The following is a 25288-nucleotide window of genomic DNA, read 5'->3' on the forward strand; positions in this document are numbered from 1 at the left end:
GGGTAAGGTAATTTTGATATTTTTCTTCTGTAGGCTAAAATAAAACGAAGAGTCACTTGGTGCCCTGGCAAAATTAACAAAATGAAGGACTCAAACTATATAAATGAATTTAATATGCCAACAAATACACCAAAAAGCCTTAAGAGTTCTGTAACTTTAGGAGGAGAAATTGATGAATGTGAGTGTTCTTATTTTATTTCCTTTTTATTGATTTTATTGGGGTGACACTGGTTAACAAAATTACACAGGTTTCAGGTACACAGTTCTAAACACACCATCTCTATACTGTATTGTGTGTTCACCAGCCCAAGTCAAGTCACCATCCATCACCATTTATCCCCCATCTTATACCCTCCTCCACCTCTCCTCAAACTGCCCTGCCCCCAGCAATCACCACAACATTGTCCATGTTCATGAGTTTCTTCTCTTTTTTAATTATAAAAGTTCCCTACAATGGGAGACTTTACTTATAACTCAGTAAATGTGCAAACACATTTAAATAAAGTATATGTATTTTATGCCATATGACCTTATTTATATGTGGCATCTAATGAACAAAATACAGACAAAATAGACAATACACAAACAGATACACAAATAAAATAGAAACAGAGGCATGGACACAAGGTAAAAACTGACAGCTGTCAGGGGGAAGGGCAGAATGGGGAACTGATAAAAGAAGGTGAAAGGATTAGCCAAAGAACATACAGGCATAGCCCATAGACACAGACAACAGTGGTGATGGCTGGGGGCGGGGGGCAAAGTGGGGTAAATGGGGACACCTGTAATAGTGTCAACAATAAAAATACAGTTAAAAAAATCAAAAATAAATAAAATGTATGTAATTTAGATGTGATTACAATGGAAATGATGATAAGAATAAATAAAAAAGTGAACATTTAAGCTTTCTTTTTTCATATATCTTTTTTTGTTTTGTTTTATTTTTGTTTAATATATTTTATTGATTATGCTATTACAGTTGTCCCATTTCCCCCCCTTCACTCCCCTCTACCCTGTACAACCTGTCCCACCCATATCCCCCCCTTTAGTCATGTCCATGTGTTATAAGTTCTTTAGCTTCTACATTTCCCATACTATTCTTACCCTCCCCCTATCTATTTTCAACCTACATTCTTTGCTACTTATTCTCTGTACCTTTTCCCCCTCTCTCCTCCTCCCACTCCCCTGTTGCCAACCCTCCATGTGATCTCCATTTCTGTGGTTCTGTTCCTGTTCTAGTTGTTTGCTTAGTTTCTTTTGGTTTTGCTTTAGGTGTGGTTGTTAATAATTGTGAGTTTGCTGTCCTTTTACTATACATGTTTTTTCTTTATCTTCTTTTCTGACATAAGTCCCTTTAACATTTCATAAAGTAAGGGCTTGGTGATGATGAACTCCTTTAACTTGACCTTATCTGAAAAGCACTTTATCTGCCCTTCCATTCTAAATGAGAGCTTTGCTGGATAGAGCAATCTGGGATGTAGGTCCTTGTCTTTCATGACTTGGATTATTTCTTTCCAGCCCCTTCTTGCCTGTAAGGTCTCCTTTGAGAAATCAGCTGACAGTCTGATGGGAACTCCTTTGTAGGTTACTGTCCCCTTATCTCTTGCTGCTTCTAGGATTCTCTCCTTCATTTTTACCTTGGCTAATGTAATTATGATGTGCCTTGGTGTGTTTCTTCTTGGGTCCAACTTCTTTGGCGCTCTCTGAGCCTCCTGGACTTCCTGGAAGTCTATTTCCTTTGCCAGAATAGGGAAGTTCTCCTTTACTTGTTCAAATACGTGCGCAATCTGTTGCTTTTCCTCTTCCCCTTCTGGTACCCCTATAATTCAGATGTTGGAACATTTAAAGATGTCCTGGAGGTTCCTAAGCTTCTCGTCATTTTTTTGAATTCTTATTTCTTCATTCTTTCCTGCTTGGTTGTTTTTTTCTTCCTTTGGGTCTACTCTATTGTTTTGAGTCCCAGTTTCCTTCCCTTCACTATTGATTCTCCGTGCATCTTTCTTCATCTCTTTTATGGTAACCTGCATTTTTTTTTTCATGTAATTTGCGACCAAAATCAACCAATTCTGTGAGCTTCCTGATCACCAGTGTTTTGAACTGTGCATCTGATACATTGGCTATCTCTTGGTTGCTCAAAAGGATGAGTCCTGGGGGATTGAGCTTTTCTTCCATTAGAGACATGTCTGTCTGTCTGTCTGTCTCTCTCTCTCTCTCTCCTTTTTTTCTTTCCGGTCTGGTAGCTCCCGTTATGGTGTGGGGGTGGGGGCAGGAGGGAACAATGGCGGTAGCTCCACTCTCCTGGGGCCTCAGTAACCCCCCTGGGATCCTGGGCTGCGCGCTCTGCCCTGGTCCACAATGCCGCCTCACTGGGTCTGCCAGCCACCGCTTGCATACTCAGGGACCACCATTGCGTTCCGGAAGGCTTACACGCTCCCGGTTGCCTTAGGTGCCCAGTTCTCCCCGATCTCCGCACGCCGTGACCCGCTCCCGACCCGCTCCTGCTCCTCCTCTCAGCCTCCTTATCGGTCTAGATGACTGGGTCTACTTCAACTTCTTGGCTGTCCAACTTCCATTCAGATAAATTCTCTGTCAGTTCTGGGTGTTATTCTGCCTCTAAATTGTTGTTGTTCTAATCTTGGTTGTGTGTGGAGGTACGGTGTGTCCACCTATGCCTCCATCTTGCCGGAAGTCTCCCTTTTTCCATATATCTTAAGAACGATTCACTGTCATTAAAGCACATAAGACGTACATTTTTATTGGTTTTTTTTTTCTGTTCTAGTCATTATCCAATTAAATTAGTGTTCACATAACATTTGCCTTAAACTTTGCTAATCTTGAAAAGGTGGAATTGACACAAGGAACTTTCAAAATTATGTCTAACATTTTAAGTATTTTAAGCAGCATTTTAAAAACTGTTAATACTTGGCCTGGCTGGTGTAGCTCAGTGGATTGAGCGCGGGCTGCGAACCAAAGTGTCGCAGGTTCAATTCCCAGTCAGGATACATGCCTAGGTTGCAGGCCATGACCTCCAGCAACCGCACATTGATGTTTCTCTCTCTCTTTCTCCCTCCCTTCCCTCTCTAAAAACAAACAAATAAAATCTTTTAAAAAAAGAAGTGCTTTCCTTTAAAAAAAACTGTTAATACTTACAGTGATCAAATATCAAATACAGAATTTCTTTTTACCTATATTAAGGATGAATTAATTATCTTAAATGATCTTAATTCACAAAATAAAACAAATGATCTCATCTGTTAATGTATTTTGGCAGTCATACTATGAACACATATTAACTAATTTGAGTGTATTACATTTGATCAGAATTTTTTAAAATGTTTATTGACTTTAGAGGAAAGGAGAGAGAGAAACATGAATTTGTTGTTCTACTTATTCATATGTTCATTGGTTGATTTTTGTACATGCCCTGCCTGGAGATCTAACCCATGACTTTGGCATATTGGGATGACATTCCACCCAACTGGGTTACCCAGCCAGAACCTGATTAGAATTTTAAAGATAATTTTCATTTTGAGTTTTTGGAAACTTACTGACATATTTATGGATAAATTTCTTTTCCCCCTAATTATAGCCATCTGCTCAGAGGCTGATGTTTTCAGTAACACCCTGGATATAGTAACTGACATAGAGTGGAATCCAGCAACAAAGCTGCTAAGTCAGGTAACTTAAATGTATTTTACTGAACGTCATCCTTTTACTCCTTTTAAAATTCATTTGTTATTGGTGTTTACTGTTTCCACAGCTCTGACTTAATTTCAGTATCTGTTTTGGTTCTAATTAAGGCCTCCCCACTTGTTAGACTCTCAGTTGATAATGGCCACCCCAAGGGAAGCTATCGAACATGTATATGGTAGTAGGTAAACTTTGCTTCTGTTGATTACCAGCAGATCTTGGTAACTGTGATTTATTTTTTCTGTTTTGCCTTGGAAAATACCGAGGGTGAAAAAGAACAGATATTAAAAGCGTCAAAATTCTCAGGTATAGCATATATTTGGTAATATTGCCAAATAATAATGAAAAATAAAGGTAAATGTAATATATGGCCTTATCACGAATTTAGAAATAAAGACTCCTACGGTATTCACTAAGGTAAATACCATAGTAAATTTAGATTCCATGTTAGCTTTCAAGGCTGCTAATGTTCAAAGAAATATTTATAGTATCTGTTTTAAAAAGTTTCATTTTAATTTTAGAATAAAATCGCAGCCATTTTTGGGAATTATTATTAGCTAACTACTGTAATTTAATCATAATTAGTTATTATTATTAGTTAAGTATTATTGGTAAAGTGCTTTTGTGTCCTTAAAGTATACTTTAGAAATTCATTGTTTTTATAAAATTCTTGGTGGTATTAGTTTTTGTTTTCTCTGTTGAGTATGGTAAAACCTTGTAACCATTAGAGTTTTAGAGATCAATAAATAATACTTCCAATTTCACTTCCTAAATTCAGAACCGTCTGAAAAATAAAACAGGAATCAGACATGTAGAGAAGTAAATCATCAGCTTTATTCCTAAAGATCCTTAAGGATCTATGGTAAAGTGGACTTCCCATTATGCACCCTACCTCCTACTCCTGACCAAACTTTTCCAGTCAGGCATAGGCAAAGCATTTGTTTACATGATCTTTTTTTGTTTGTTTGTTTTTCAATTCTTCCCCTTTCAAAATAGTCTTCTAATTTTAAGTTAGCTAGTTTACGAAAATGCAAACCCTTTATTTTACTGTAAATGAAGCTAAACTATTAGGATGATATTGAAAAGGAGAATAGCCTAAACTACCAAATAATTCAAGGTTAAATTATTGACTAATGCAATTTTAGTTAAGGAAACAAACATATAAACTGAATTCTTTCTAACCTCAAAATCTGGTTTTGTTCATAATAGGAAAACTTAGAAAGTGAGTTGAATTCACTTCGTGCTGATTATGATAATCTAGTATTAGACTATGAAAGACTAAGAAAAGAAAATGAAGAAATGGAAGTGAAATTAAAAGAAAAGAATGATTTGGATGAATTTGAGGTTCTTGAAAGAAAAGCAGAAAAAGATCAAGAGGTAAGGATGCAGAAACATGAAACTAAACTAAAACAACATTTTTTAAAGAAGTATCATTCTCTTAAAGATTTATTTGTGAAGTTGAGCTTGAGGATCCAGCCATTTTCCACACGCATACACAATTTAGAGAATTTTTTAAAAAATTCATTTATATTGTTTTTAAAATAATTAAATCATATTTGTTTCACCTGTGCTTATACACAAGAAGAAGGAATTCAAAACATCTTTGTGAAAGTTTAGCAAATCTTCTTATTAATGGATTTGCATTGAAGAAATTTTAATGCCCAGCTGAATGTTTTATGTATGTATACTACATGTTAATGGATTTGTTTTCTTCAGAAAGTATATTACTAAATCAATAGTTAGAACATTATTAGAGTAGCTGAGGAAGCTAATTTTCTACATTTCTTTTTTCATATAAGAAAGTTATAAAAATTAGTATAACTAATACTAAATAGTCTTAATGGAATTTTTAGAAATGAAATATCATTTACATTTTCTTAATGTATAATATTAGGCTCATGTTAAGAGAACCTACCTAACTCAAAAACCATGAAACTTTGGGTACTTAAATTGTCCTAAAGATTCAAGAAATTTCATAATGCAGAGAGTCCTTACTTTGAGTTCACAGACACTCTGAATTCTTTTGCAGAATTTTTGAATGTGAATTTATTTTTCTGGAACAAGAATCCATAGTTGGTATTATCCTTGTGAAGTGATCTATGAATCCCCTGAAAAAATAAGAGTCAGTGTTGTGGTATAGTTCGTTAAAATATGAGTTCATTTGCAGATACTTCTCCAATTTCTATATAGATAATCCCAAAGGGACACAGTTATTTTTCCTCAATATCATTGTTTAGTTTCTCACCCTCTTTACCTTTTAAAAGGGAAAAAAAGGCTTCTGTGCCAAAACTATTATTTCTATTCTACCTACAAATTAAAGTTACTCCTATATTTCACAGGCATTTTATCCAGGGAAGTAAGAGTTGATAAGTTCTCCAGAGTTTCGATTAACTTGTTTTAAAATTTACATATTAACAAAATGTAAGATGTCATGAAAAGAATACTAGACTTCAGTCAATAAAACCTGTTTCATTGAGAGGAGATGGTCTAGTGTCATGGTTAAGCGCCAAACTACCTGGATTTAAGCCCCAGTTTTGCTACTGGCTAGCTCCCAGATTCAGACCTGGTGTATATTATTGGCATGGTCTTGAACAAGTCATTGAATCTCACAGGGCTTACTTCATGTATATCTCCATCCTTAAGGATAGTTCAGGGGCTTGCTATGATCCTTTCTAACTCCAGATTTTCATCTAATTTTGTGTATATTTTTGTTATAAATAATATGACATAAAATTAACTTTGGACATACATGTAGCAATGATTTCTCTAATTTCTTCATATACCATTTATACATGCAATTAATAACAAAAACTGAAGCTCACTGAATTGAATCACACACAAAAAGATCACAAAATAACACAGAATCTATATGACTTAAAATTCACATCTTGATTTTTTTCTCTTTTAACCACTATCAAGGGGGAAAAATAATACTATTCTCTTTAGTTTTACTTGAACACAGACTGAAATTCTCAGCTCTGTAAGGTAAGCTAAAAGATTAAGTAATAAAAACTTACTCTAGTCAAAGTCCATTTTACAATATCTATTCCATGTTATACCAAAACCATAAGTCTATGTGCATAATAATGTTATGTGTATACAGTAAAATATGTTCCAAAATGTGCATTTGGGGGAAAAGTTTAACAAAAAAAGGAATGACAGTCAAATTATGGCCTTAGGGTACGTACCCTGGTTTGCCTAAGGGTTTCATGAAAAATCACCAAAGTTGAGGATAATTTTCAAGTAGGAATAATGTAATATAGCATATTTAAACAGTAAATATCCTATATGTTAGCAGGGAAAATAAACCAGGACAAGGATCATCATTCTGAGAACAAGAGAAATTTCAATCCTCTACCTATTTTAACTTGATCTATTTATTTAGTCTTATAATTTTCACAACTTGGAGGTTTTTGTCTTAAGTTAAATTTCATTTTACTTGCAGCAAATTATATACAGTTGAAATGTGCACTGTTTCCTATGTAGCAATGGATTAACTTTTGATCATATTGTACATTTTCTCTTCATGCTCAGCATCTTAAAACAATATATCATTTACCAGTGACATTCATCATTCCAAAAATCACTTAATCTTTTCCTGTTTCAAATACTTAAAATGAAGTGCCATTTCACATAAAAGTGGGAGAATTTTTGTTTCTGAATGCTTTTAAAAATTAAGATTGATTATTTAGTTTCTTATCAGTAGATGTGATTTTCTTGCACAAGTTAGAAACAGAAGAAAAAGTAAAAGAGCAAATTTAAATTATAACCAATACAAATGTCTAAAATTTTGCTGAACAAAAGGGTAGCCACTGATTACATATGCCACTTGAGCACTTGAAATGAGACCAGTTTGAATTGACTTAAGTAGGAAAAAAAGAATTTAAAATGTTTTCTTAATTATCATTGGTTACATGAAACAATGATAAAATTTCTTTAAATAAGGTGCTATTTTTGTAAGTCCCTTACATTCTATTGGAATTTGCATTTATACTTTAGACTGTTGAAAAATATAAAACAAAAGCATTAACTTTACAGTATTTGCTCTAGAATAAACCAACAAGGTAATAGTCGATAATCCCATTTATATCATTATAGCTTTGGTGAACAGTAATACTGTAAAGGTACCATGAAGCTCCTCTAACCCAAACCTAAATTCTAAATCATGATGCATTAAAAACTATGCCAGTGTAAAGCCAAGTATAATTTATGGGAAGAAAAGAATATTTTAGGATATATACATTTTTTGTACTTACCCAAAACAGAAATCTATTAGAAGTATATATTTTTAAAGTTTGATTACTACTTTATCTCCTCCAAGTGGTGCATACTAATTTACTTTTGAAGTTATTGTAGCTTTATTAACAGATGACAAATCTATCATTTGGGTCATTCTAAAGTCTCTTGTTTGCTGGCTTCCTGGGATTTTCATATGGTATTTTCATATTTTTTTGTTTGGTCGATTGGGCTTGGTGTTTTATTTGGGTTTTGGGTTTTTTGTTTTGTTTTATACTTTTAAATAATGAGGTGTTCTGTTAACAGTAGCTTGAATAACTGATCTCTCAGTCCCTTCTTACTGTGTTGGGTGATTCTGAAGTAGTAATTCAATACTTTTTTTTTTTTTTGCTTTATTAACTATTGGTTTGCTCTGTTGCCTGTTCACATGCTCTTACAGATGCAACTAATTCATGAAATTTCGAACTTAAAGAATTTAGTTAAGCATGCAGAAGTTTATAATCAAGATCTTGAGGTGAGCATTAATGTTGGTATTTCTACTGATAAGGAACTAGAAGTATAAAACAAATCATATGTAATTGAACATGATTTCTGAAAATAAAAAGGAATTATATTTTTTAAATACCAGCTTTTTGAATATTGCTGTGTAGCAGTTTAAACTGTTAAATATAAGTTCTTTTTAATCTCTTAGAAATCAAATACAATTAAATTGTTTTACTCACTTTTAATTTTTTTAGAATGAACTAAATTCAAAAGTAGATCTGCTTAAAGAAAAGGAAAACCAGATTAAGAAGCTACAGGAATACATAGAGTCTCAGAAGTCAGAAAGTATGAAAATGGATTTGTCATACTCATCGGTAAAAATCAGGATTATTTTGTTGTGTGATCATATTAATGTTTATAGTATACTACCATTATTATCATCATAGCAAATGCTTAATTGAGCCAACTGTGTGCTGAGCATTGTCTTAATTGCTTTAGGTATAGTATTCAATCTTGGCAATAACCCTGTCAGACAATGAAACTAAATTAGGAACATTACCATTTTTACTGATAAAGACCCATTCATAGGGAGCTGAGGATGTCATCCTTTGAATGAACGTAAACAAGTTAGTGAAGAGCTTCCATTCAAAATTAGTAATTAAAAAATGTTTTAAGTTTTTGAATTTCTTTTATATAAATGCAGGCAGAAATGCATAGTCAATATCCTTAGGTGAGCATTTATGTTGTTGTTAAGTATCTAGAACTATAAAACATGTAATTGAGCATGTATTCATAAATGTCATTAATTTCATTTCACTGATAGGAACACATTCTCATGATTATTTAAGTAACTTTTTAATAGTTTGAGTATTTTTCAGAAACTGTTTTGATGACTTTAGTTAGATGGTGGCATTAAGTAACATTGAATTTTATGGTGAGATTGTTGGTTTTTTTTTCTATTTGCTATCAATCCACTTGATTACTTCAAGAAAGTATCATTTCAATTTTAGTTTTTAACATCCCTTTTTAAAAGGTAACAGTTTCTAGCTTGAATTTTTAAATACTATTTTCTATTCTTTTGTTTTTGTTTGAGTTTTTCAGAGTAGTCTTTTGTTACCTTCTGTTAGTACTATTTTGCTCCTTCTAGTCATGGCAAATGACTCTTTTTAAAAGTATTCTCACTATTCTGAGGCCATGGGTAAGAAGGGCGCTTTTATATAATCTTGGAATAGGATTGATAGTAGCAAGCAGAATTCTTCTCTCTTTAAAAATTGTTTATCTCTTTTTATTCATTTTCATTCATGCATGCATGCATTCATTTATGTATTAATATTTTTCCAAGGACATATGGTTGAATTTAGGTAAGCTAAAGTCTTGTTAACTGCCCGTTCTCTCTACAAATGGGACTTTGATTTTTTTTCATGTACTTATAGGTCATTTGCATTTCCTCTTCACTGGGTTACCTGTTCATATTTTTTTCTTTATTTACCTATTGTTTTTCTTTTCTATTTATGAATTAATATCCTTAGTTTTAATTATTAACTACTCACCTGTAGTGTTTTGGAGAGGATAACTTAAAAAAAAAATGCATAGGGAACTTTAGCATGCTAGCTGTGTGTGTATGTTTTCTAACTCTGAGAAAGTTAGATTTCACTAACAACTTTTGTTGTGTGTTTAGGAAGACACTGAAGACCTAAAACAAAAGAAACAGACTCTGCTCGATGCTGAAACTGTAGCCCTAGATGCAAAGAGAGAATCAGCCTTTCTTAGAAGTGAAAATCTGGAGTTGAAAGAGAAAATGGTAAATGGTTTTTGCAGTATTTATAATAAAGCATTTGTAATGATCAGTATATTTTTGTAAATTTGCAATATTTCTCTCAATAGAAAGAACTTGAAAGTATTTGCAAACAAATGGAAAATGATATTCAGTTACATCAAAGCCGGTTGGAGGCAAAAAAGAAAATACAAATCGATCTGGAGAAAGAATTACAATCTTCTTTTAATGAAATAACAAGACTCACCTCCCTTATAGATGGCAACGTTCCAAAAGGTATTTTGTAATTTAAGACTACCCTTTCGCAAATCTGACTTTCTGTAAAAATGTACCCAAAGGATTTTGCAATTATATTCCAATGATCAAATATCCATTGTTCTCTGATTTTTAAATAACAATATTAACTTCCATATATTATTTGTATCAGTATGTATAAATGTTTCCATGGACTTCAAATCATAAGGGTTAAAAATTACTTCTCGGATAAATTGGACCTGATCTGGAGAAAATGGTGATTCAGGAGCTATTAATATCTAGGGTGGTGGATAGACTTGAGGGGAACGATCACTCTGTAGTGCTTACAAGTGTTAAATTATAATGTATACCTATAACTTACATTTTTAAAAAACTACAGATTAATAATTAGATTAGCTATTTATCAACATTGGTTCTTTTTAAAATAAATTTATATAATCTAATTAAAAATTTAACTATATAGTTTAAGTTGACCCAATAACCGCAGACTCTTTATTTAATTTACCAATAATTTCCTAGATTTGCTCTGTAACTTGGAATTGGAAAGAAAGATTACAGATCTCCAGAAAGAACTGAAGAAAGAAGTTGAAGTAAATGAAGCCTTGCATAAAAAAGTTAACTTGCTCTCAGAATTGACATCTTTACCCTCAGAAGTAGAAATGCTAAGGAAAGAGGTAGAAACATTTTTAAGCAAATAACTCTTATTTTGATGGTAAAATTAAACCAGACAATATAGTGTTAAAGGAATGTGACAGTTAAAATTTTGCCATTTCTCAGTCAAATCTTCATTTCATTTCAATGTCTCTTTTGCAGAAAAAGTTCTTTTCTGAAACTGCTTCATTAGGTCATACATTGTTAACTAAGTATTCCTTTTTTTCCCCATAGATAAATGATAAATCTGAAGAGCTATATCTCATGACATCAGAAAAGGATAAATTATTTTCTGAATTAACTCATAAGGAGAGTAGAATTCAAGATTTACTTGAAGAAATAAAGAAAACTAAAGATGACCTAGCATCTACCCAGTTGAATTATAAAAGGATAGATCAAGAATTCGAAGATTTTAAAAATTGTCATATTGAGTTTGAACAAAAGTATAACATGGTCCTCGAAGAGAATGCAAGAATAAATCAGGAAATAGAAAATCTCTCTAAACACAGAACCCAAGAACTTCAGCAGAATCAAGAGAGATTAAATGAAGTAGAAGAGCTGAAGGAACAATTAGCAAGTAGAGACTCTAGTCTGCAAACTGTAGAAAGCGAGAAAACACTGATTACTGAAAAGCTTCAACAAACCTTAGAAGAAGTAAGAACCTTAACCCTAGAAAGAGATACCTTCAGACAGCTCCAAGAGAGCCTGCAGATTGAGAGAGACCAACTCAAAAGCGACATTGAGGATACTGTGCACATGGTAAGCTTTTGACCAATGTTGAAAACTCATAGCCTCCTTAAAAACATTATAGGAGCCATCATTTATTATTTATGATCAAGTAGAAACTACAAAATTATTTTCATTTTTTCACCTTATTCTAATGGAAATGGTTTCTTATTTCTCTGACAAAGAACATAGACACCCAAGAACAATTACGAAATGCTCTTGAGTCTTTGAAGCAATACCAAGAAACTATTAACACACTAGAAATGAGAATTTCTGAGGAAAGCTCCAAGAATTCGCATATAGAGGGAAACGCAGAAGAAACTAAGGATGAATTTCAGGAAGAGGTAAAGAGTTTCTGTTCCAAGTTTTCATATATTTATATATGAGCTTTCTTCTTAACCTCAAGCACTTAAGTTCATGATGGTAACTTCAGTCCTATTTATATTACAGTGGGAATAACTAACAATAATTTATAAACTTCATGCTGATATGTTTGAGATAACTTGAAATATAACTGCTTATAATCAATTTGAAAATGAAAAGGCAAAAACAATTATAGCTAAAATATTTATGTCAGACTTTATGTACTAAACTTGTCTAGAGTTTACTATAAAATCAATGTGTGTATCATGTTTTTGTCTATTTCTAGTTCTTCAGTCATAATTTTACTGAGTGCTTAAATCTCACCTTAATTTATTCTAAGTAGTATGATTCATTTTTTTTCTTAGGCCTTAGGAGAATAAGTGCTTTACTAGTTATTTAATTAATACACAAGAATGGCTAGGATGCTAATGATGATTTTTTCTTTTTTAAGGGAGGTATGCCCTGGCCAGTGTGTCTCGGTTGGGCATCATCCCACAAACCTAAAGGTCATGGGTTCAATTCCCAGTCTGAGCTTGTGCCCGGGGTGTTAGTTCAGTCCCTGATTGGGATTCATGCAGGAGGCAGCCGATCAGTGTTTCTCTGTCTCTCTCCTCCCCTTCCTCTCTCTAAAAATCAGTGAGTATGTCCTCAAGTGAGGATAAAAAATAAAGGGGGGTAGTATATTATAGTGTGCTAGGGCTGCCATAACAAGATGTAGACTGGGTGGCTAAAACAACAGAAATTTATTTTCTCCTAATTATGGAATCTAGGAGTCCAAGGTTAAGGTACCTGAAAATTCTGTTTTTGGAGAGGCCTCTTGTTCTGGATTGCAGATGGTGCCTTTTTTCTGCATGGTCTCATGGTCTTTCTTCTGTGCACTTGAGCTGAGAAAGTGTCTGATATCTCTGTCTCTTAAAATATACCAGTCCTGTTGGATAATGGTCCCACCCTTATGACCTCAGTTAACCTTAATTACCCTCTTTAAGTGCCATATCTCCAATAGTTACATTGGGGGTTAGGGCTTCAATAAATTTTAGGAGTATAAAATTCTGTCCATAATGAAGTAAGTGGAAACAACTGAAAATTGCTCATAAATACTTAGACACTATTGAAGCAGTTTCAGAGAAGATAGCTTTTTTCTTAAGTATTCGAAATTATTTAGAAAAAGCAATGCCATATTATAGGAAAGGTTGAAGCCAAAATACTATTTCTTTTCCTTCTTTAAATCTATTCCTTCAGCATCTCATAAGGCACTACTATCTTCTTTACTGATTCAGTCAGAAATTAGAGGATTATCTCACTACCATCTCTCCCTCCCCACCCACTCTATAATCCACACACCAAACCTTGTGGATTTTGAGGTGAGTGTGTGTGAAATCCTCCCACTTTCTCTGTACTTTGCTAGCACCGTAATTCAAGCTGCCATTGTTTCTTTCTCTGAGTGTCTGCAATAGCCTCCTAACCAATCTCCCTACATTCATTCTTATACTTCTCTGATTTATCCTTCATTCTAAGCCCAGGAAATCGTTTCTCCTTAAAACACTTTAATAGTGAATTGTTACTCTTGTCATAAAGACCAGAATCCTTTGCAAGGCCTAGGAGGCCCTGGATCCCAGACCCTGCTGGTATCTTGTGTTATTTCAGGTCTCTCTTCCTGCTGTTCTTAGTGCTCCAGCAACTCTACTCTGTTGCTCTTCCTCATTTCATGGCTTTCAGATGTTCTGGTCTCCCTACCTGCAGTATTGCCAGTTTTACCATACCCCGCCCCCAAAGCACTCACTATGGTTTAGTTTTTCCACTAATACCTTAAGAGAAATCAGTTTGGTAAGATTTGACATAATGTCTACTTGCCCCCTAAAGTGTCTCAAGACAGCAGAGACCCTGTAAGTCTTATTTCCTGTTTTATCTCCAGCCTACAAATAGCACACAGACATCACAGTGAGCCCTCTATAAATAAGTGCTAAATACCTGAAAAATGGAAGAGTGGGGAAGTGGGAAGATTGGTCTGTAAATGAACCCTTAAATCCTGGCTTAGTTGTTTTAGAAAGTATCCGCATATCTTTTCCCCTAAGATAAAATAAAGTACTTTTGGATATCAACTGTGTTGTTTTATGATTGTCTTAAGATCCGAGAAGCTCAAGACATACAAGAACAGTCCTTTAATAAGAAGGAAAAAGACAATGAGACTAAGAAAATAATCAATGAGATGGAGCAATTGAAGGAGCAACTGAAAACTAAAGAGTCGTCTCTGCTAAGATTAGAAATGGAAAAGCATGAGTTGTCTGAGCGACTTCAAGAAAGTCATGAAGAAATGGAATCTATAGCTAAGGAGAGAGATGATCTACAGAGGCTACAGGAAGTTCTTCAGTCTGAAAATGACCAACTCAAAGAAAATATGGAAGAAATTGTAGCTAAAGTAGGTTGCATTCTTTTCCCTACATATATGTGATTTCCTTTTAAATATTTTGTAAGCAAAAATTTTTGTGGAAACTAAGCCCTTTGGAAGAAGGAATCAGAATGTAATGGTTATCATTTTTCTATAAAGTTCTTACAATTTCTTCTATTTAATAAAGCATCTAGAAACTGAAGAGGAGCTTAAAGTTGCCCATTGTCACCTGGCAGAACAGGAGGAAACTATTGATAAGCTGAGAGTGAACCTTTCAGGGAGGGAAACTGAACTGTCAAGCTTCCAAAAGGAATTAGAAACAACCAATGACGGATCACAGAAGAAGGTAAATCGGGGGTAAAGAAACAGTGGAGGGAAAACTTCATGGAGGTAACTAACTGAATTACTAAGACTACTTACTGTTTACCTACTAAATATTTTTGGAGAGCATAGCATACTGGGTTTTTTAATATATATATTATATATATTTTAATATATTATATATATTAAAATTCTATAACTAGAATTACCTTTTGGAGGGTGGGCCCCTTATAGTACAGGCTACCCCTGCTAGATGAATGTTCTGGAAACCCATCTGTGTCAGTATACAGCTGGCATTGTTGTGAGAGGCTGCATTCAGCTTCAGTGAATATTTTTTGAAGACTCTTACATTGCATTTGCCCGTTTCATAATGGATGATTCACGAGTGCCCACACGTATTGAGTCCTCAGCAGTTTTTGACCAAAAACAGCATGACCCCCATGCCTACCCTCCCTATTCACCTGATCTCACCCCAGGCAATTTTTTTGTTGTTGTCCTGGATGAAAAAGTCCTCAAAGGGAAACATTTTGCCTCCATGGAAGAGGTGAAACAAAAAACAGCAGAAGCACTAAAAGGCATCAAAACGATGAGTTCAAAAACTATTTTGAGCAGTGGAAAAAATGTCTCAATAGGTGTATTGCATCAAATGGGAAATGCTTTTTTAAGGTGACTGAAAATTAAACTTGTAAGAATACACAATTTTTATAGATAAGTTCTGGGGGTTTCTTTCAGTTTCCCCTCAATTATATGCACATATATACACACAAAACACACATATACATACGTGTATATACATATACACACATATAAACATTTTATTAATATGTGTATGTAATTTTTGGCCCTTATCATTATTTTAAGATGCAAGAGCTTCATGAGAAACAAGAACAATTTATTTGCCTCAAAGAAATCAGTGAAACACAGGAAAAAATGAGTGAACTGGCACAATTAAAGGAACAACTCAAGGCCAAAGATTTTTCATTAGGAAGCATAGAAAGCGAGAGGCTTGAGTTAATGAAGAGACTTCAGGAAAGTCAAGAAGAAATAAAAATTATAATTAAAGAAAGAGATGAACTGAAAAGGATACAAGAGACCCTTCAAATGGAAAGAGACCAAATCAAAGAAGATAATAAAGAACTTGTAGCTGAAGTAAGTTTCCCTCTTTTGATGTTTTTTGGGGGGGTACAAAAATATTATAACAGTGATGCTCACTATTGTTTTATTTATTTGCTTCAAGGGACAGAAAATCAAAGAGGAACTAAAAAGTACTTATACCATTCTGAAGGAGTACCAAGAAACTATTAATACAAGGGATATATCAGAGAAGACAGATCAAGAAGCAAATATTCAGAGAGATTTAGAAAATTCAGATAATGAATTATGGGGAAAGGTAGGTCTTATTGAGTTGGAAAATGGCATCTGATTCTCTTATCCCTCAAATATCTGTTCCTCATATCCCTATGGAAGAAAATAATACATACATTAAACCAAATGTAAAGATGATTGATTTAATTTAGAAACAAATCTTCTTTTTCCTAGAAACTCTGCTTATGTCCCAACGTGTTTTGTGATTTTCTCAGATTCAAGAATTTCAAGAAAAAGAACATCAGCTTTTTGAGACAAAAGCTTTAAATGAGACTCAGGAAAAAATGTGTGAAATGGAATACTTGAAGAAGCAACTTGAAACCCAAAAGTCAACTCTGGAAAACCTAGAAATGGAGAACATAAGGTTAACTCAGAGACTCCAGGACAACCTTGAAGACATACGATCTGTTACAAAAGAAAGAGATGACCTTAGGAGTGTAGAGGAGACTCTCAAAGTAGAGAGAGACCAGCTCAAGGAAAACCTAAGAGAAACTGTAATTAGAGTGAGTGACCTTCTTTTCCCCCTTGTATTAAATATGACATTGTGTCCCAAAAGACCCATGGACAGCAGGGTTGTTGGGGATGTAAAATAAGCCCAACACTGGGGAAGGTTGAAGGAGGAAAGGAGGGTGTATTTGCTAATATCTTCCAAATATTTTAATAAGTTTATTCGTTGATCCAAAAAGTTCAATTGTGGCTATTTATCCTGCATTAGTTAGCACACTTGTGCAAAGATATTTGTAGAAGAACAGTCATTGCAGCAAGTTGCAATAACAAAATAAAACAAAAAAAAACATCAGGAAAATTCTAACTGCCCGTTAGTAGGGTGCTGGTTAAATAAGTGCAGCACATTCAGAGCATGGAATACTAGGCCACAGATAAAGAGTGAAGTAAAGCTATGGTGCTGTTTCGGGTGCGTCCTAATAGGGAAATTGTAGAGTAGTATACCTGGCATGTATTAACATCCGAAAGTCACTTAGAGTATGTGCACTAGGAGGATAAGGAGGGAGGGGAACTTTTACTGCTTACTTGTACTTTTCTACATATAGTTTGAATTGTATTACTCTGAATATTATTATTTTCCTTTCTGTAATAACAAAGGACCTGGAAAAACAAGAGGAATTAAGAATTACAAACATAAATCTGAAGGAGCACCAGGAAATTATTGATGAACTCAGAAGGATTATTTCTGAGAAGACAGATGAAATATCAAATACGCAAATGGATTTAGAAAACAAAAATAGTGCCTTAAAAGCACAGGTATTTCTTTTAAGTTGTTACCTAAGTAACAGTTTTGAATCAGGACTTTTGTGTAATGAAACAGGATATGAATTAGCCTAATATTGGGGATAGGTAGAGATTTGTGTACATAATTTAGAATTGTTATTTAGCTTTTTATCAATAACTTTATATTTTAATTTATTATGTGATTATTTTAAGAGCCAAGAACTTCAGGAGAAAGAACATCAACTTCTGATGTTAAAAAATGATCTGAAGGAAAATATGTATCAAACAGAGCAATTGAAGAAGCAGTTGGAGGCCCAGAATTCAATCTTGGAAAGTACAGAAGCAGAGAAGTTAAGGTTGACTAAGCAACTTCATGAAAACCTTGAAGAAGTAAGATGTGTTACTGAGGAAAGAGATAGCCTAAGACAAATGGAAGGAACCCTCAAAATGGAGGGAGACCAGCTCAGAGAAAGCCTCAGAGAAACAGAAGCTAAGGTAAGTTACACTCCTACCTCTTCCATGTTTTTCTGACAGCAGTTAACCCTTTGATATAAACATACACAAACACATACGTAAACCACAGCTGTTCATTGTAACAATTTGTAACAAAAATTGGGAAATAACCTAAGTGTCCTTCAGAAGGAAACTGGATAAAGATAAACAATATGTCAGAATACTATGGTAAAAAAAAATTAAATAGATTTGGGTGTACTAATTTGGAGCTCAAAATAACCCTTAGTGGGAAAAGCAAGCTGTAAAATCGTAGGTGTATGTCTTTGCCTCTGGAAAGTAGGAGGAAAAGGTTGTTGGGGGGAGAAGACAGGAGAGGGAAAAGCTTATAACTTTCTAGCAATAAAAATGTAGACGAAGAAGTAATAGTTTTATTATTTTTTACTAAGAAAATGTATTACTGTCATTAAAAAATACTAGTTAACATTAAGATAAGTCACTGTTCTTAAAATTTCTCTAATAATAAAGAATCTGAGAAAAGAGGAACTAGGAACTGCTCACAGGCATCTGGAGAAGCACCAGGAAACTAGGATGAACTCAGAAGGGTTATTTCTGAGAAGACAGATGAAATATAAAACAAGCACATAACTTTAGAAAATTTAAACACTATTATAAGAAAAGATGGGGTTGGACAGGGAGGGCTTTGATGAGATATGTTTTCTTTGTACCTAAAATCCATTAGGGATGTCAAATGGTTTAGCTGGAAAACAACTTTGCAGTTTTTAACTAACTCTAAACATTCACTTGCCTCTGGCTCAGTACAACTATTCCTTGGGTATGTACCTAAGAGAAAAGAGTGCATACTTCAACATAACGATATGTAAAAGAATGTTCATAACACTGCTAATCATAATAGAAAAACTGAAAACAACTCAAATGCCTACCGACAGGAGAATGAATAAAATACGTTGTGATTTGTAAAATCAAAAGCAGGCAAAACTCCTCTAGGATGAGAAAAGTCAGATAATGGTTGTAGCATAGGAAATGTAGGCACTTTATAGGGTGTTAGAAAGGTTGTGTATTTTAATGTGGGTTGTAAGTACATAGATGTATACATATGTGAAGAATAATTGAACTATACACCTTAGAGCACTTATGTATATTATAACTCAAAAGAAAGTAATTTCTGTGTGGAACTCTGTAGAGTATTCATAAGAGTGACATGGGAAAACTGTTGTCTTAACCAAGAATAGAAACTATTCTTTATCCTTCCCTTTAAACCATTTGTATCCTAACATGTTATCTCATGATCAACCTAAGATCCATGAACTTAAGGCAAATGAACATCAATTCTTGAAGTTAAAAGAAGAGGTCAGTGAGACACAGAAAAAAGTGTCTGAAATGGAGCAATTAAAGAAACAAATCAAAGCCCAAAGTTTAACTCTGGATAAAATAGAAATGGAGAATTTAAATTTGGCTCAGAAACTTCATGAAAACCTGGAGGAAATGAAATCTGTAATGAAAGAAAGAGATAATCTAAGAAGAGTAGAAGAGATTCTCAAACTGGAAAGAGACCAACTCAAGGCAGACCTGCAAGAAACCATAGCTAGAGTGAGTTGTTCTTCTTTCTATCCAGTAAACATGTTTTTAATACAAGAGGCTTCCTTCTTTCAAAATAAATGATACTGTTGTTGAAATGTAAATGTTACATAATCTTCTAGGAAGATGGTTTGACACATCTTATTAACAATTTATCAGCATGTACATTTATTATAGCAATTTTACTTCTAGAAGTTTATCCTATGAGTATATTCACACATTTGGGTAGAAATACAGCAGTGTTTACTGCAACATTGCAATCCAAATGTCCAAGAAAGCACTGGCTCCTCTGAGTACTGGAATAGTACGTGTGAGAATGAGGCGTGTGATACTGATTGAGAACGATGTCCACATGGTATGAAAGGTGAAAAGTAAATGGCAGAGTTCAAAGGGAGCAAGACTGGGGTGGGTTTGGCTCAGCATGGAAACTTTTACTTTATAGCCTTCTGAACTGTTCTAATTTAGTGGTGGAATAGTGGTTGTTTTAACTATAAGCATGCATTTTTTAAGATTTTATTTAGCTCATGATTAAGAAAGGCAGTGTTTCTTTATTTTATCATTTCTCAATTTCTAATAATAAAGGATCTGGAAACACAACAGGAACTAAAAATTGCTTATATGCATTTGAAACAGCACCAAGAAACTATTGATAAATTTAAAGAAACAGTTTCAGAGAAAACAACTCAGATTTCAAACATGAAAAAGGATTTAAATAAATCAAAAGATGATTTACAGGAAAAGGTATGTGTTGTTTGTTCTTTTGGGAGTGTCCAAAATTATTTGTGAATTAAGAGAGGATATAGATACAGATATGTAGATATAGAATATATATGTACATATATAACAAATAGACACTAGTTAACTTCTTTGAAGGAGCTCTGTTTATATTCTAATTTGTTTTATAATTATCTCAAGATCCAAGAGCTTCAGAAAAAAGAGCTTCAACTTCTCAAAATGAAAGAAGTTATCAATAAAACTCATAAAAAAATGAATGAAATGGAACAATTGAAGAAGCAATTTGAGGCTCAAATTTTATCTATACAAAATGTGGAGATGGATAACTCATACATGACTAAGAAACTTCATGAAAGCCTTGAAGAAATAAGAATTGTAGCTAAGGAAAGAGATGAGCTAAGGAGAATAAAAGAGTCTCTCGAAATGGAAAGAGACCAATTCAGAGAAACTTTAAGGAAAATGATAGCTAGAGTGAGTTCAGAATCTTCCCCCAACTAGTAACTATTTGTAAGAACCAGCTTTGTTTTGTTGTTCTTGTTGTTGTTGTTTTTAGTTTTTATTTCCATCATCATTTATCCCCCCATATCCTCTTCTGCCTCTACCCCCTCACCCCTGCAGTCACCACACTGTCCATGAGTTCATTCTCTTTTTTTTCTTTTTTGTTGATTTTTTTAATGGTAACAATGGTTTGTTTTGTTGTTTTTCTGCAAATATCTACCGACAATAAAGTATAATGGGGGAACTTACATAATTTTTTACACAAATAGGAAATACAGTTTTCTTTTAAAAACCAAAATGTTTTTAAAGGGATTTAAAACCAAGAAATAGTGTTATTCTCAATGGAGAAATATTTGAAGGATTTGATTTGTAAAATGTTAAATATCCCATTTCACTGCCTCTACATGACAGAGTTTTAGACATGGTCTCCTGTTAATGGAGTTAGAAGGAAACAGGCAAGATAAATATAAAAACAGGATGTTGTTCTAGTATACTGTTTAATTTGAATATCTAAAAAACCAGTCAAGCAATTGTATGAAATCTACAAAAAATCTTTTTTGTTCTCATATTTCAATAATAAAGAATAAAGTGGAAAATAACATCATTTGCCCTGGCTGGCGTAGCTCAGTGGATTGAGTGCAGGCTGCGAACCAAAAGGTCGCAGGTTTGATTCCCAGTCAGGGCATATGCCTGGGCTGCAGGCCACAGCCCCCAGCAACCAGACATTGATGTTTCTCTCTCTCTCTTTCTCCCTCCCTTCCCTCTCTGAAAATAAATAAATAAAATCTTTTAAAAAAATAATAACATCATTTGTAATCTCAGTAGAAATATCAGACACTTGGGAATCATTTTTATGTTGACTTGACCTAACTAAATTTACAAAGAAATTTAAATCACTCAAAAAATAATTTATTGAACAATTAATCATTCTTTTAGGTACTCTAATTAACAAGATAAAAGGGAGAAAATATTTTGTATTTTACAGAAATAAAAATGTAAACAGGATATGAATTTTCTGTTTCAAAGCACTGGGAAGAATGTCAGTAGGGCTTGGAACACCACAGATAGTACAGATGGTTTTGCTAGCATGTTTAGTTGGCAGCAATGATTCTTATTCAAAGATTTGGAAAGGTAGGCACCAGAGAAATCTAAAATCTAATTTGACGCTATGAAGCTTACAGGAACAAATTCTATCTCCAAAAAGTATGTAGTTCTCTCATTTTTATTTCCTAATGAATTGAGGTCTCTCACTACAAGACTTAATGGTACTATTATTCTTTTTCTGACCATTTTTAACATTGCTTTTGAATTACAAGTATAATATTTAATTCCACTATTAAAACTTTATATATAGTATATAATTGAAAAAGTATAAGTAGACATTACCTGTGAATGTAGTTATGGCTGAAGCCTTATTTTTTTCTTTGTGTCAAAGCAGGATCAACAGAACGACAAAGAGGTAGTAAAATATGAAAAAAAGTTACTGTGTGATGAAAGACAGCACCTTACAGAAAGCCTGAGAGAAAAGTGCTTTCGGATAAAAGTAAGTGCCCCCTGTTAAGGTTACAAATCAATATTGTGCCTGCCAAAGGTCTGTGAGCAGCAACTGTCACCTGGTGTGCCACAAGAATTTTTAAAACATGCAATACCTGACTGTTTAGTCAGGGGCACGAACCTCCTTTCCCTTAGATTGTCAAATAAAAAGGTGACAACAGCCAACACAACAATAGCCATCTGGTGTGAATGAATCAAAATTATATCTATTTGTTTTGTCAGATCAGCAAAAAATGTAAAACACTTTTTGGTGTGCCGCAGAATTTTAGTAGTTAGTTTATAAGTGCCATGAGATGAAAAAGGCTAAAAATAGTTGGTCTTTGGAATCAGAGGAACCTCTGTGGAATAAAATGATAATACTCAATGTTTCTAAACTTCCTAGTGCAGGTATGCATTTGTGTATGTGTGTGTGTGTGTGTGTGTGTGTGTACACACAAACAAAACAGTCGGGGCTTGTGATTTTAAGGCCTCACTGGAAAGATGATATTTGACCAAATACCTGAAAGACGTGAAGATTTGAGCCATACAGGTATCTGCAGGACAGGTAGCATTGGCAGGGGAAACATACAAAGCTCCTATAGGGAGCTTGTTGTATGGGTTCCAGGAACATCATGAAGGGAGAAAGCTAGTAAGAAATGAGGTCAGAGAGCTAATTGGGAGGAGGCAGTGATGGGGCCTTAAAAAGACTTTGGATTTTACTCTGAAAGAGATGGAGATTCATTGCAGGGCTATGACCATTTTCATGATCAGAAACATGATCTGACTTACATTTTAAAGGGATGACTCTAACTGTTGTATTGAAGATAGAGTGGAAAGCAGGAAGACCATTTGTAATCCAGGCAAAAGGATGGTGGCTCAGCCCAGATGGGTAGCAGAGGAAGTGGTGAGAGGTGTGTGCAGTCTGTATGTTGAGGGTAAAACCAGCAAGATTCACTGTCACCCCCATTAAAATGCAAGATCCCTAAAAACTTCTGTGTTTAACACATTCCTGATGGAAGTCAACTTTCTATCCATATCTATTAAAAGCACAAGTGAATGATTTCTTCCTGCCATAATGTGATTTATCTAAGGTCAAAGGCAGGAATCTCCTCTCTAACATCCCAAATTAATGAACATCTAACTAGCTCTTCTTTAAATTATGAAAAAGAGCTCATTAATATCAAAACAGCCTAAACTAAACATGTTATTTATTATATGATTCTATCAACTTGAACCTAACTTATAGGTTCTAACTTATAGGTATAAGTTCCTCCACTTATACTCAGACCACTGTGTCTCCTGTGTTGCTTCTAGTCATTTGAGCTGATGGGTCCAGGCTTATTGAGTGTCTGCCACATGTCAGGCACTATATTTGGTGCTTCATTTTATGAGATGGGGTTTATTGTTCCATTTATAAGCAAACTAACGTTGAGAGAGGAAGTTTAGTAGTTTTCCAAGGTCCATAGCTAGTTAGTTGGTAGAATCAGGATTTGAAACCAAATCTGAGTTTAAAACTTGGATATAGAAGTATTTTTATGAATATAATTTTACTTCCTTTAACATACAATGTGTGTATATTTTATAGGTTACATAGATATAGATAGTATGAAATATTTTACTTGATTCACCTTGTAGACTTTGTGGCAGTTATAGTGGTCTTCTTATTTTGTGGTTGAGGAAATGTCTCGATGATTTCCCCAGTCAGGAAGTAGCAGAGCTAGACCTTGAACTCTGTAAAAAGTTAGAAAACTCAGATTTTCTAACAAATAGACAAATAGATATAGCCTCTTCATACCTTTCTATTTGTCTAGCAAATAGCATTTTGATCCTTACTTTGTTGTGTTATCTGCTAACTCACATTGCCTCTTGTAAACATAAGGTAGCATTCAGCCATGAACTACAGTACATACTAGGTTGAATTCACTCAAATTTCCCTTCAGACTTTGTAAATGCTCATTCAAATCATGGATGTTCAAAAGACTGAAAGAAAATATCAAAATGATAAAAATTGAAATTTTTAATCAGTAACCGGAAATTGGTTATTTCTGGTTTTTTATATTTGTTTAATTTTTTAAATTTTCACAATGATTATATATCATTTCTATAATCTGAAATCAATAATGTGTTTCCCCTTTTTTAACATAATGGTCTTAATTTATTATTCTCCAACAGAAAATGTTAAAGCATAAGTATTTTTGACAATTCTAAGGATAGAAATATTTGTTGTTAAATTAGAATCATTTGTAAAATTGAATGAATTCTAATGTTCTTTAGGAGCTTCTGAAGAGATACTCAGAGATGGATAATCAATATGAATTCCTAAATAGATTGTCTCTTGACTTGGAGAAGGAGATTGAAACCCAAAAAGTGCTTTCAGTTAAAATAAAAGCAAACCTATCACTTCCATATCCACAAACCAAAGAGATTCATAAACTTCTCACTATAAACCAAAGGTGTTCCATGGAATTCTACCGAGTCATGAAGAATCTTAAGGTAACACCTTTTTACTAATATCTTTGTAAATATTGCAATAAATTTTGCTTACAAACTTCAGTGTAACGTGCTGCTTTGCAAGTTGGCATAGTTGCTGCTTAGTGTATGCACAACCAACTGAATTAAAGATTGTGTGGGTCTAAGAATTGCATGTGCAACATTTTCAATGCACCCAGGACCTGATAATTCGACAAAACCTGAGCTCTGCCTATGGGCCTAGATACTGTGTTAAGGTACTCGGTACACAGGTGTGGATAATATCTCAAATATTTCATATTCTAGTGGGTGAGCTAGACATAAAGACAGTTAATTAAGTGCTGTGATAGAAGTATATGCAGGTTATATGACAGACTAGAAGAAAAGTTAAAGAAGATGAGACTGTAGTTGAAGACAGACTCAGGCAATAAAGCTTGAATGGAGTTCATTTTGCAAATGGTGGGGAGCCACTGGACAGTTGTTTTAGGTGGTGGCAGTAACATGATCACATTGCCATTTTTGATACT

General features: G+C 34.0%; 1 protein-coding gene across 7 annotated transcripts in view; it reads left to right on the forward strand.

Annotated features, from left to right (window-relative positions):
• CENPE (centromere protein E) overlaps positions 1-25288 on the forward strand; it is a 63555-nt gene that overhangs the window by 18228 nt on the left and 20039 nt on the right. The window contains exons 14-35 of one of the 7 annotated variants that reach the window (XM_028506075.2): positions 34-178; positions 3590-3678; positions 4900-5067; positions 8366-8440; positions 8664-8783; positions 10088-10210; positions 10294-10459; positions 10958-11112; positions 11324-11848; positions 12001-12159; positions 14304-14594; positions 14752-14910; positions 15747-16034; positions 16123-16275; positions 16466-16753; positions 17352-17510; positions 17691-17972; positions 19248-19538; positions 20109-20267; positions 20442-20732; positions 22198-22302; positions 24567-24785. In XM_028506075.2, the coding sequence (XP_028361876.1) occupies positions 34-178; positions 3590-3678; positions 4900-5067; positions 8366-8440; positions 8664-8783; positions 10088-10210; positions 10294-10459; positions 10958-11112; positions 11324-11848; positions 12001-12159; positions 14304-14594; positions 14752-14910; positions 15747-16034; positions 16123-16275; positions 16466-16753; positions 17352-17510; positions 17691-17972; positions 19248-19538; positions 20109-20267; positions 20442-20732; positions 22198-22302; positions 24567-24785 (4410 nt within the window). Of the gene's footprint in view, positions 1-33; positions 179-3589; positions 3679-4899; positions 5068-8365; positions 8441-8663; positions 8784-10087; positions 10211-10293; positions 10460-10957; positions 11113-11323; positions 11849-12000; positions 12160-14303; positions 14595-14751; positions 14911-15746; positions 16035-16122; positions 16276-16465; positions 16754-17351; positions 17511-17690; positions 17973-19247; positions 19539-20108; positions 20268-20441; positions 20733-22194; positions 22303-24566; positions 24786-25288 lie in introns of all 7 variants that reach the window. The other 6 variants (XM_036025812.1, XM_036025814.1, XM_036025809.1 and 3 more) reach the window with 6 other exon arrangements.

The sequence above is a fragment of the Phyllostomus discolor genome, chromosome 1 (genome assembly GCF_004126475.2).
Source record: "Phyllostomus discolor isolate MPI-MPIP mPhyDis1 chromosome 1, mPhyDis1.pri.v3, whole genome shotgun sequence".
In the NCBI taxonomy this organism is placed as follows: Eukaryota; Metazoa; Chordata; class Mammalia; order Chiroptera; family Phyllostomidae; genus Phyllostomus; species Phyllostomus discolor.